The following is a 13997-nucleotide window of genomic DNA, read 5'->3' as shown; positions in this document are numbered from 1 at the left end:
TCACTATATAATCTCTTTAGTTAAAAAGCCCTTGCATCTGCCTCTGCCAATCCAGCTATTAAAATAATAACATGCTGAATCAAATTACAGTTGTAATTTTCCAAAAATTATTGTTTAACTAAATAAAAACCTGCTGGAGTTAATATTCATTCCTATTACCTTCTTTATCAGTTAGTATGTGGATAGGGAAATAGAGATAACATGACACGTTGATGATATTTCATCAGAATTTGAAACATTAAGTTGTCTCTTGCTTTCTTGATGTTGTCTGCCTTACTGGGTATTCTTGGCACTTTTGCATTGACTTCAGATTTTCAGCAGCTGTCAAACATCATTTCTGAATCCTCAATCTCATTTTTTTTACCTCCACTTATTGTTTCTGTTGCATATCTTCTTCTATGTTATCTTTAACAGTGATCATCTGAGTTTAAAAGAATTCTAATCTGTTTATTCACTGAAGCTTTAGAGATTGATATTTTCACTATCTATATTCCAACTTAGTTTAACAATATTTTAACAATTTTAAATATCTAATAGTCCTGGTTTAAGTACTTCATAACTTGTTTGTTACATCAATTAATATGACTTGGGCTCCATAATGGCAACAATTTAACTACTTTGCAGTCAAACATCATTACTGTAGGGGGGTAAATTTGTAGTGCAGAATAACACACTAAGTCAAACACACAAAAAGAAAATTACAGGGCACTGCGTTTCTTAATAGTTGATGCAAATATTTATTTCTTTTCCACATTCAAGATAATTGTAAAGATTAATCACTCAACTCCAAATGCTCAACACCTTATTCTTCTGCAACATGACACTACAGTTGTCTTTTTCCAATTGATTCCAGGCTGCTAATTCAATCAGTGTCATTTTCAAGGATTTTGATGGAGTTTGCATTCAAATTGTCCAACTCTCTGATTTCCCACAAGTAGCAACAAGGAAGATTGGTTTAGAAAATGGAAATTTTCAGCTTTCCATCAACTCTCTAGAAATGGTTGACAAAGGAAGTCAAAGATAGCATAAAAGCAATAATATAGCAAAAACAGAAAACTAAAAAAGCCATAAGGAGGCAAAATATGAAATATTTTTGTATTTCACCATTAAGGACACTAGCAATATGCCAGAAATTCGAGAGGCCCAGGGAACAGAAGTGAGATTTGTTGCTATTACTAAGGAAAAGGTGCTTGGGAAGCTGAGAGGTCTGAAGATAGGTGAGACACCTGGACCAGATGGACTACACCCCAGGGTTCTGAAAGAGGCAGTCGCAGAGATTGTGGAGGCATTAGTTATCATCTTTCAAGAATCATTGGATTCTGGAATGGTTGCAGAGGACTGGAAAAATGCCCAAGTCACTGCACTCTTTAAGAAGGGAAGGATGCAGAAGGACATTAAAGGACAGTTAGCCTGACTTAAGTGGTAGGTAAGATGTTGGAGTCCATTATTAAGGATGAGGTTTTGGTGCATTTGGAGGCACATGATAAATTAGGTCAAAATCATCATGGTTTCCCAAAGGGGAAATCGTGTCTGACAAGTGTACTTGAATTTTTTGAGGAAATAACAGGCAGGATAGACAATAGGCAAGAGTTGTTGTTTACTTAGATTTTCAGAAAGCAAGGTTCCACACGTTTTACAAGATAAGAGCTTGTGGTGTTACAGGAAAGATACTAGCATGGATAAACGATTTGGCTGTCTGACAGGAGGCAAAGATTGGGAGTAAAGGGGGTGGGGGGTTTATCTGGTTGGCCGACAGTGACTAGTGGTGTTCTGAAGGAATTGGTCTTGGGACTACATCTTTTCATGTTATACATCAATGATTTGGATGATGGAATTGATGGCTTTGTGGCCAAATTTGTGGGCAATATGAAGATTGGTGGAGGGACAGGTAGTGTTAAGGAAGCAGGGAGTCTGCAGAAGGAAATAGACAGATTGGGGAAGAGGGCGAAGAGTGACAGATGGAATATGGTGTAGGTAAGTGTACGGTCATGCATTTTGGTAGAAGGAATAATGGTGTGGACAGTTTTCTAAACAGGGAGAATATTCAAAGATCAGAGATGCAAAAGGATTTGGGAGACCTTGTGCTCAATTCCCTAAAGGTTAACTTGCAGGTTGAGTTGGTGGTAAGGAAGGCACTCATTTTAAGAGGACTGAAATATATGAGCAAGGATGTAATGTGGAGGCTTTATGAGGCATTTGTCAGACTGCACATGGAGTATTGTAATCAGTTCTGGGCTCCTTACCTAAGAAAAGATTTTCTGGCATTGGAGAGGGTCCAGAGTAGGTTCATGAGAATGATTCTGGGAATAAAAGGGGTAATGTATGAGGAGTGTTTGCATTGCGCTTGTACTTGCTACAAATTAGAAGAATGACGGGTGAAAGACGACATGGTGGAAGTGGCAAGGATGTTTCCTATAGTGAGTGAGTCTAGGATCAGAGGGCGCAGAATGGGGTTGAGAGGGATAATAAATCAGCCATGATGGAACAGCAGAGCCGATTCAAAGGGCTGAGTGGCCTAATTCTGCTCCCATGTCTTCCGAAATGGTAAAAGGCACATAGTATTTATTTTGCATCAACTCACAAATGTATACATTTGCACAATATTAATCATTTTAAGGGAATTCCTGCTAGGCTTTACAAACTATTGATATCACAGGATGAAGGAATATTATTTGTCAAGTTTATTGTCATATGCACAAATACAGTGAGGTACAGGTACAACAAAAAACTTCCTTGCTGCAGCATCAGAAGAATGTAGATTCAGACAACACACAGCTATACATAAATTATAATACATACATTATAAATACATGTGTACCACAAATTATTCACTTAATTGTGTGAATGAATGGATCTTGAAATAAAGGTGGAGTATACAGGGACAGAAACAAATCAGCCACAAGAAGCAATGTAAAGATCTGACTTACTCCTTTTGTTTCTCTACTTTCCCCTTTGTAATGAGGCCATGGCTGCTCAGTGATGACAAACTGCCTCTCTTTTTCAGTAAACGGGCTGCCTTATCTTTTGCAATGTCAGACATGATGCTGTTCACCTGCAAACACAAGACGTACGTATCGATATTAAACAGTACACTTAGTGGCCACTTTATTAGGTAGCCCTGATTGTTAATGCAAATATAATATAATCAACTAATCACATGGCAGCAGCTGACATACATAAAAGCATGCGGACATGGTCAAAAGGTTGTTATTAGTGACGTGGACCATGGAATGATTGTTGGTGCCAGACAGAATGGTTTGAATTTCCCAGAAACTGCCGATCTCCTGGGATTTTCATGCATAACAGTGCCTGGGGTTTACAGAGAATGGTGTGAAAAACAAAAAAGCATCCTGTGAGTGGCAGTTCTGTGGGAGAAAATGCCTTGTTAATGAGAGAGGTGATAGGAAATTGACTAGATGGGTTCAAGCTGAAAGGGAGGTGACAGTAACTCAAATACCCAGACATTACAACAGTGGTGTGCAGAAGAGCATCTCTGAATACACAACATGTTGAACCTTGAAGTGGATGGGCTACAGCACAGCAGACCACACCATGTTCTACTCTTCTTAATGCAATAATATGATGATTTAATCTATTAATTGTGTGAGACACTTTAGGAATCCACTCTACTGAAGATACGAGGATCTGAAGCAACAAACAATATACTGGAAGAACGCAGCAGGCGTTTAAAGTAAATGAACCTTTAGTAGACAGTGGTTATAATATAACAGAACTCACTCTGCAGCTTGAGAGGGATAAGCTAATGACAGATGTGTTGGTATTACAGTAGAGTAAAAGGAATGAGAGAGGAAAGAGAGAGCAGCTGGCCAAAATTGATTGGAAGGGGACAGTGGCAGGGGTGGGAGTAGAGCACCAATGCATGGAGCTTCTGGGAGAAATTTGGAAGGTGCAGGACTGGTTCATTCAATTCTAAAGGGGGGGGAATGAGGCAATCATGGTTGACAAGGGAATTCAAAAACAGCATAAAAGCAAAGGAGACGGCAGACCATACAGCAAAAATAGTGCAAAGCTAGAAGACTGGAAAGTTCTTAAAAGCCAACAGAAGGCAACTAAAAAAGCAGCAAAGAGAGAAAAGATGAACTACGAAGGTAAGCTAGCCAATAATATAAAAAAAAAGGATACCAGAAGTTCTTTTTGGATATATAGATAGATAGAGTAAGAGAGACGCAGATGTGGACATCTGTCGACTGGAAAATTATGCTGAAGAGGTAGCAATTGAGGACAAAGAAATGGCACCTGAACTATATAAGTATTTTGTATCAGTCTTCACTGTGGAAGACCCCAGCAGTAGGCCAGGAATTCAAAATTGTCAGGAGTCAAAAGTGAGTATCGTCTCTGTTACTAAGAAGGTACTTAGGAAGCTGAAGGTAGATAAGTCACCTAGACCAGATGGATTACATTCCAGGGTTCCAAAAGAGCTAGCTGAAAAGATTGCAGAGGCATTAGTAGTGATAGTTGAAGAGTCACGAGATTCTGGAATGATTCCGCAGGACTGGAGAATTGCAACTGTCACTCCAGTTAAGAGGGGAGAGAGGCCAATCCAGGATATTATAGGCCAGTGGCTGGCAAGAGCTTGGAGGCACATGATAAAATAGACTGAAGTCAGCATGGTTTCCTTAAGGAGAAATTTTGCCCAACAGATCTTTTAGTATTCATTGAGGAAATAGCAAGCAGTATAGACAAATGAAAGTCAGTGGATGTTGTGTATTTGGATTTTCAGAAGGCCTTGGTCAAGGGGCCACAGACGAGGCTGGTAATACAGGGAGATTCTAGCATGGATAAAGCAGTGGCTGACTGGCAGGTGGCAAAGAGTGAGAATAAAGGGGGCCTTTTCTGGTTGTCTGCTTGTGATTAGTGGTGTTCCATAGGGAACATTATTGGGACAGCTTCTTTTCACATATGTTAAGGAAGCGGGGTGACTGTAGGGGTACTTTGACTGATTAGGAGAATGGTCAATAAGTGGCAGATACAATGTAGTGTAGGGAAGAGTATGGCAATGAAGGAATAAAGGTGCAGACTATTTTCTAAATGGGGTGCAAATTCAGAAATCAAAGCTACAAAGAGATTCAGAGGTCCTTGTGCAGGATTCCCTAAAGCTTAACTTGTAGATTAAGTTGGTGGTCAGGAAGGCAAATGCATTGATTGAGAATATGGAAGCAAGTTTTTAAAATGCTGAGACTTTATAAGGTCAATATTACAATCTTAGTCAGACTGCATTTGTAGCATTGTGAGCATTTTCAGGCTCTTTATCTAGAAAGGATGTGCTAGCATCAGAGAGTAACCAGAGAAGGTTCAAGAGAATGATCCTGAGAATGAAAGAGTTCATGCACGATGCCTGTTTGATGGCTCTGGGTCTGTACTCAGCATGGGGGCTGGGGGTGGAGATCTCATTGAGGCCTATCAAATATTGAAAGCCCCAGATAGAATATACGTGGAGAGGATATTTATTATCGCGGGAGAGTCTAGGGTTAGAGGGCACAGCCTCAGAATATAAGGAACAGAGTTGAGGATTTCTTTAGCCAGGGAGTGGTGAATCTGTGGAATTAATTGCCACAGATGGTTGTGGCAAGAGAAACTAGGCGAGTGGAGTGGAATGGAGTGGAATTAATTCATTGTAGGAAGCGCGATGCAAATTGTAGTCGGGACAACGGTGACAATAGAAACTGAGCCTCTCGCGATTTATATTTACCGGTACTTAAACGTATATAATTTCACACAAACATCCTTGGGAAAAATAACAAACATGATTTTGAAATTCAAAACTTTTAATTTAACTTAAAAGTCTCCAAGTCGTTCAGGAACATTGGTTCAGACAACCGTTAAACGTGTCGGGGTATTTAACACAAGTAACCAATAGTTGAATTAACCACAACTAAAACTGCTATTGGGCGAATCACACAGAAGTTGTTAACCGAGTCATGGTTTAAGTTGTTTCCAGCTCCATCATGTTAGACAACCTCTCCACAATTACCGGCGTCCACTTCCGCTGCTCCCGTTGCTAGGGGCAGGGATATAAAATTCATTCTTAACATTGCAACCGGCTGTCTGTAGCTTAATCCCGTTTGAGAAAAATAAAACAATGAACGTACTTTAATGCCAATTTTAACATAAAAATTAACTTACGAGAAGAGTGATCTGAAATCACCGATTATCCGTCCAAACGCGCCCTTAGCAACGCGCTGGGACCGGAAAATGAAAAACAAACTGACATCACCCAACCAATCCTAGCCCTGAAATGGTTAGACAGGCGAACAGTAACCAACCGAGTACGCCGCCCAGTTGCTGTATTTAGCCAATCATAGCCTCGTAAACTGGTACCTTGTAGAGTAGTAACCAATTAAGTTTTGAGTTCTCCTTTAACTTTTTTTTGACTCTGCGGCGGATGAGCTGATAGCATTGATGCTCGTGAGAGTCTCCGATTCACGCGTGTCTTATGCATAACAGTCCAGATGGTCATTTGTTATAATCCTGGAAGAGACATTAATCTTAACCTGGTCTGGAATTAAAACCGACGTTGTCGGAAACACTAAAGGTCAGGCAGCATCTGCAGAAAGAGAAAGATGCTTAACACTCTAGTCAGACTCTATTCGCCAAAAGCAGGGAAGAGATAAAATATATTTTAACTTGCAGAGGAGGCGATAGGAAACTGGTTAGGACGAGCTGTGGTCGGCAATTTATCAAAGACTAGAAAGAGAAATCACGGTCAATGTGTAAGGAAAAAGAGACAGATGGAATACCTTTAACGTTGGCAATCTTGGCCTCTTTAACACTGACAAATGATCCTATTACATTTTCAGAAAAGAATGCGGGAGTTATCGTACACGTTCTGGCCTATATATATAATTGAATATTGTGAAACGATATGTGGCTATTACTACACTGATGACCATTACTTCTTGCTGCCTGAATGCAATTTGTGGCAGGGTGCTAACCATTTGAACGTGCCCTATTTATTTAGAAACCGTAGGAGTACAGGCAGGGGTGAATAAAGCTTTAAAAACAGAAAAGGATTTCTGTTTTTCTTATCTTATTTGGATTTTCATTCCCTGAAACGTAGATAGAAAGTCGGACGTGATGGTCCATTTTTTTAGTGAAAGTTCCTGCTGAACAACTAAGAGTCTGAAAGTACAGTAAGAAAATAACATTAGTCCATCATTTTAACTGTTCTATTGCAGACTTTGTTGAAACCATTTTATTACTTGAGGATGAATTCACATTTTAAAAAATTACAAATAAATAAACATATCTTTTCAATTTTACAATAATCAATTTAAGAGGGATTTAAACTTGTGTCTCTGGATTAATGGTTCTGTCCTTTGAATGTCATTTAACCACTATGCTTCTGAACTTGTATTGTTGGGGCAAATATAACCGTATAACAATTACAGCACGGAAACAGGCCACCTTGGCCCTTCTAGTCCATGCCGAACTCTTACTCTCACCTAGTCCCACTGACCTGAACTCAGCCCATAACCCTCCATTACTTTCCTGTCCATATAGCTATCCAATTTAACTTTAAATTACAGCATCGAACTTGCATCAACCACTTCTGCTGGAAGCTCGTTCTACACAGCTACCACTCTCTGAGTAAAGAAGTTCCCCCTCATGTTACCCGTAAACTTTTGCCCTTTAACTCTCAACTCATGCCCTCTTGTTTGAATCTCCCCCACTCTCAATGGAAAAAGTCTATCCATGTCAACTCTATCTATCCCCCTCATAATTTTAAATACTTCTATAAAGTTCCCCCCCCCCAACCTTCTATGCTCCAAAGAATAAAGACCCAACTTGTTCAACCTTTCTCTGTAACTTAGGAGATGAAACCCAGGTAACATTCTAGTAAATCTTCTCTGTACTCTCTCAATTTTGTTGACATCTTTCCTATAATTCGGTGACCAGAACTGTACACAATACTCCAAATTTGGCCTCACCAATGCCTTGTACAATTTCAACATTACATCCCAACTCCTATACTCAATGCTCTGATTTATAAAGGCCAGCATACCAAAAGCTTTCTTCACCACCCTATCCACATGAGATTCCACTTTCGGGGAACTATACACCATTATTCCTATATCCCTCTGTTCTACTGCATTCTTCAATGCCCTACCATTTACCATGTATGTCCTATTTTGATTAGTCCTACCAAAATGTAGCACCTCACATTCATCAGCATTAAACTCCATCTGCCATCTTTCAGCCCACTCTTCTAACTGGCCTAAATCTCTCTGCAAGCTATGAAAACCAACTTCATTATCCACAACTCCACCTATCTTAGTATCATCTGCATACTTAGTAATCCAATTTACCACCCCATCATCCAGATCATTAATATATATGACAAAGAATATTGGACCCAGTACAGATCCCTGAGGCACACCACTAGTCACCGGCCTCCAATCTGACAAACAGTTATCCACCACCACTCTCTGGTGTCTCTCATCCAGCCACTGCTGAATCCATTTTACTACTTCAATATTAATACCTAACGATTGAACCTTCCTAACTAACTTTCCGTGTGGAACCTTGTCAAAGGCTTTACTGCAGTCCATGTAGACAATATCCACTGCTTTACTCTCGTCAACTTTCCTAGTAACCTCTTCAAAAAAATTCAATAAGGTTTGTCAAACATGACCTTCCATGCACAAATCCATGTTGACTGTTCCTAATCAGACCCTGTCTATCCAGATACTTATATATACCATCTCTAAGAATACTTTCCATCAATTTACTGACCACTGATGTCAAACTCTCAGGGCGATAATTGCTAGGTTTAATCTTGGAACCCTTTTTAAACAATGGAACAACATGAGCAATACGCAAATCCTCTGGCACCATCCCTGTTTCTAAGGACATTTGAAATATTTCTGTCAAAGCCCCTGCTATTTCCACACTAACTTCCCTCAAGGTCCTAGGGAATATCCTGTCAGGACCCGGAGACTTATCCACTTTTATATTCCTTAAAGGCGCCAGTACTTCCTCTTCTTTAATCATCACACTTTCCATAACTACCCTACTTGTTTCCCTTACCTTACACAATTCAATATCCTTCTCCTTAGTGAATACTGAAGAAAAGAATTAGTTCAAAATCTCCCCCATCTCTTTTGGTTCCACACATAGCTGTCCACTCTGATTCTCTAAGGGACCAATTTTATTCCTCACTATCCTTTTGCTATTAATATAACTGTAGAAACCCTTTGGATTTATTTTCACCTTACTTGCCAAAGCAACCTCATATCTTCTTTTAGCTTTTCTAATTTCTTTCTTAAGATTTTTTTTACATTCTTTATATTCCTCGAGCACCTCATTTACTCCATGCTGCCTATATTTATTGTAGATCTCTCTCTTTTCCCGAACCAAGTTTCCAATATCCCTTGAAAACCGTGGTGCTCTCAAACTTTTAACCATTCCTTTCAACCTATCAGGAACATAAAGATTCTGTACCCTCAAAATTTCACCTTTAAGTGACCTCCATTTCTCTATTACATCCTTTCCATAAAACAAATTGTCCCAATCCACTCCTTCTAAATCCTTTCGCATCTCTTCGGATTTAGCCTTTCTCCAATCAAAAATCTCAACCCTGGGTCCAGTCCTATCCTTCTCCATAATTATATTGAAACTAATGTCATTGTGATCACTGGACCCGAAGCGCTCCCCAACACAAACCTCCGTCACCTCGCCTAGCTCATTCCCTAACAGGAGATCCAACACTGCCCCTTCTCTAGTTGGTACCTCCATGCATTGCTGCAAAAAACTACCCTGCACACATTGTACGAACTCCAAACCATCCAGCCCTTTTACAGAATGGGTTTCCCAGTCTATGTGTGGCCAAAGTAATGTCACTTTGCTTCTGAGAGCTATAGAGTTTTGTTAACTAAAGGTACAGTGTATGTGGATAGTTAGAATCAGATTCAGAATTAGAATCAGGTTTATTATCACTGGCATGTGTCATGAAATTTGTTAACTTAGCAGCAGCAGCACAATGCAATGCATAATATACAAGAAGAAAAATTAATAATAGTAAATAAGTAAATCAATTACAGTGTACGTATATTGAATAGATTAAAATTCGTGCAAAAACAGAAATAATATATATTTAAAAAGTGAGTTAGTGTTTACAGGTTCAATGTCCATTTAGGAATTGGATGGCAGAGGGGAAGAAGCTGTTTCTGAATCATTGAGTGTGTGCCTTCAGGCTTCTGTACCTGCTACCTAATGGTAACAGTGAGAAAAAGGCATGTCCTGGGTGCTGGAAGTCCTTACTAATAGACTCTGCCTTTCTGAGACACCAGTTCTTGAAGATGTCCTGGGTACTTTGTAGGCTAGTGCCCAAGATGAAGCTGACTAAATTTACAGCCCTCTGCAGCTTCTTTCAGTCCTGTGCAGTAGCCTCCCCATACCAGACACTGATGCAACCTGTCAGAATGCTCTCCATGGTACATCTATAGAAGTTTTTAAATGTGATTGTTGACATACCAAATCTCTTCAAACTCCTAATGAAGTATAGTCACTGTCTTGCCTTCTTTATAACTGCATTGATATGTCGGGACCAGGTTAGGTCCTCTGAGGATTGGTATGTGTTCCTTCGTCTTACCCTTCCTGAAGTCCACAATCAGCTCTTTCGTCTTAATGATGTTGAGTGCCAGGTTGTTGCTGCGATACCATTCCACTAGTTGGCATTTCTCGCTCCTGTACGCCCTCTTGTCTCCATTTGAGATTCTATCAACAATATTTGTATCATCAGCAAATTTATAGATGGTACTTGAGCTATGCCTAGCCACACAGTCATGGGTATAGAGAGAGTAGAGCAGTGAGCTAAGCACACCCCCCGGAGGTGCACCAGTGTTGATCATCAGCGAGGAGGAGATGTTATCACCAATCTGCACAGATTCTGGTCTTCCAGTTAGGAAGTCGAGGATCCAATTGCAGAGGGAGGTACAGAGGCCCAGGTTCTGTAAATGGGTAATGGTCCCATGGAACTAGACTTACCTTAAACAACAAGATGTGGCCTGCACATAAGATTCCATTTGTGATCTGATCAGTGCCCTATAATGCAGTATAATGCCTTTATTCTTGCAATAAAGCCAAAATGCAGTTAGCCTCACCACTTGTTTTCTGCATCTGCACATTAAGTTCCGGGATTTGTGTGCAAGCATTCAGATTCCTGTGAGTTTCATTCCCAGACCATTTGAAAAATACTCTACATTCCTGATTTTTCCCACAAAATGGCTGACTTTTCATTTCATTATGTTGTATTCCATTTGCCATGCCCTTGCCTAGTCAGTTATTGTATTACATTCACTTCCTGCACAATGAATCTTGTAATATTTGTTTTCCATTGAAAATTCCAGAGGATATTACTGTGTTGACAGGTCTGAAAGAAGTATTTACATGCAAGCATTTCCCACACTGTTAAAATTTGGCATTCTAACACGATTTTAAACAACATCTAAAGCTCTACCTGTAATATTGGAAATCATTTTGAGCCCAGGATGTTGTTGTATGCTATGGCCACACAGTGGTACTCTTTTACAAATTTCCCAGCTTCTGAACTGTCTCTTCTAACCCAGCAGCTATCTGTTTCTGCAGGTGCATTTGATTTAAATATCTTTGTCTCTACTTATTTTCCCTAAGAGAGAATAAGTACAAGAAAAGGTAATGATATGGAATTGTCAGACATCTCCTAAACTAGCTTGTGAACCAACCTCCATCACCTTAATCCAATCTCAGCAATGGAGTGCTATGAATTACTCTTGCACTAACATAAACTTGTCTCTGATTCTATTTTTTCTTTCGCACATACTTTTTTCTGTCTTTCTTCACTGTCTATAATTTACATTCTCTGTGTTGTCTCGACCTATGTGCCTTTAATGCTGGTGCAAGTGGGTTTTTCACTGTACCTGCTCCTCACTATGCTTGTGCACAGGACAACAATCGTGACTTGACTTGAACTTCTGTTCCACCTGTTTCTATACCACACTCGTCCGCAGACACCACCTTCCTTACTTTCTGTGAGATAGAAAGGATTAATGAGAGAAAGTGGTGGTACCATAGGAATCTGGAGGTATTTGGTGATGGGTTGAGTAGGAAAAGCAATAGGAGAATTGAAGGAGTGGGGACAATATAAAAATGATAGGAGGAAGGGACTTACAGATGGATGACATGGATGATTCAGGCTCTGGGGCTGAGGAGGTGTGTTGTGGTAGGCTGGAGAGACTGTATATCACATCACTTTCTGCTACCGTTCTGCCTCATGGCCGGATCTGTCTTCCATTAAACTACCTCCAAAGAATTGGGCAGACCTGCCTGAATTGGTGGTTCGATAAGAAACTAACTCCCAAAGTTGTACTGTAATCACTTACCATGAGCCCTCTTGGTTGGATTCATTGAATTTAATAATTATACAAACAGTATATTAAGCTATTACTTCCTGCCTGAGAAGCGACTTGGATCTACTCCAATTTGCTGACCAGAGTAACAGGTCCACAGCAGATGCCATCTCATTGTCTCTTCACTCAACCCTGGAACATAACATTGCAATGATGCATACATCAGGATGCTCTTTATCGATTACAGCTCAACATTTAACATCATCATTATTATTTCTTTCTTTTTGTATTTGCACAGAGTGTTGTCTTTTGCACATTGGTAGAATACTCAAGTTGGTGTCGTCTTCCATTGATTCTGTGATGGTTGTTATTCTATTATAGGTTTATTGAGTATGCTCACAAGAAAATGAATCTCAGGGTTGTATTATGGTGACATATATGTACCTTTATAATAAGTTTACTTTGAACTTTATTACCTTTGCTAACTCCTGAGTCGAAAATTGCTAAAGCTTTGCTGCATTCCTGTGAATGTTGTAACATTACTTATTACATTAAAAATTTAACATATCATTTGATAGCTTTGGGAAACTAAAATATCTCATGCACTAAACCTTAATGGAAAATTACATTTTGTCAAATTTAAGATTCAGTAAAAGGTTGTTAGCTGTAATGGCTTTTACAGTTTATATCTGAATAATTTTCCATCTCCTGTTTGGTAAAGTATTCTTGTTTCTACCAGTGCAAGTAACTAATTCTGCTCTTGTGTCTGGTTAAAATGGTACTGGCGAATCTCAGTGACTTCTGGCTGGTGGCTATTGAAACAAGGAATACAACTAAATACTTTTTAATCACACTTTTTCTGGTAAACAATCATCACAAACAATAGTCCGTAACTTCCCTTTGGACTTGGAGGCTATTCCATGTGGCCGAACTGTGACGAGGTGAGGCAGCGGGCCTGTTACCGAAAGAGAGGATCTGAGGTTTGATCGATTCAAGCACTGAGCCAAATCGGAAAGGTTGTGTACAGGCCAAATTGAGGTGCTGGGGTCCAGGCCCCAGAGCATACTGAAGCAACTGAACTCAATGCTCGGACGACCACTTAGGGGTCGGGCCAGACTGAAAAGGTCAGTGTGTCGGGGCCCGAGGCAAGGGTCAGTTCAGCTCACTACTCCGTGATGTTTACTTGGCTTTGTGCTAAACTCTCTGCGGAATTCAGTTCTGAACATTATTTGCCTGCGTTTACTGTTTGAATGATTAGTTTTTTCTTTCTCTCTGCACATTGGGTGTTCGATGGTCTTCTTACTTTTATGGGTTCTTTTGGGTTTTTTGGTTTCATGGCTGCCAGTTAGGAGATGAATCACAAGGTTGTATAATACATACATATTTTTATAATAAATGTACTTTGAACTTTGAGACACACTATTGTGTTAAGTGTTCAAGAATTTCCCATTCTACTACACATGAGTTACGATGTTGAACTGAATTGTGGAGAAAATTTCATTAGGAGGTTTTCCCTGGTACAGACAGGTGATTTTTTTTCAGGACTGAGCAGAAGAAAAGGTTCTATTGTTCAGCGTGCTGTGCTTCTGTCAGATTTTAAAAGAGCTGAAAAATGGAAGTGCAAAAGAAACACGGTATTTATAAATAGAC

At 39.7% G+C, this 13997-nt stretch overlaps 1 protein-coding gene across 1 annotated transcript in view; it reads right to left on the bottom strand.

Annotated features, from left to right (window-relative positions):
• The window catches only part of dynlt5 (dynein light chain Tctex-type family member 5), a 37599-nt gene extending 31396 nt beyond the window's left edge, over positions 1-6203 (bottom strand). Inside the window, exons 1-2 of the mRNA XM_063064947.1 lie at positions 6145-6203; positions 2928-3052 (exon numbers count right to left, since the gene is read on the bottom strand). Of these exons, the coding sequence (XP_062921017.1) occupies positions 2928-3040 (113 nt within the window). The 5' untranslated portion in view covers positions 3041-3052; positions 6145-6203. The remainder of the gene's footprint in view (positions 1-2927; positions 3053-6144) is intronic.
• Between the last annotated feature and the right edge of the window lie 7794 nt (positions 6204-13997).

The sequence above is a fragment of the Mobula hypostoma genome, chromosome 12 (assembly GCF_963921235.1).
Source record: "Mobula hypostoma chromosome 12, sMobHyp1.1, whole genome shotgun sequence".
Lineage (NCBI taxonomy): Eukaryota > Metazoa > Chordata > Chondrichthyes > Myliobatiformes > Myliobatidae > Mobula > Mobula hypostoma.
This window is presented reverse-complemented; position numbering and strand designations above follow the sequence as displayed.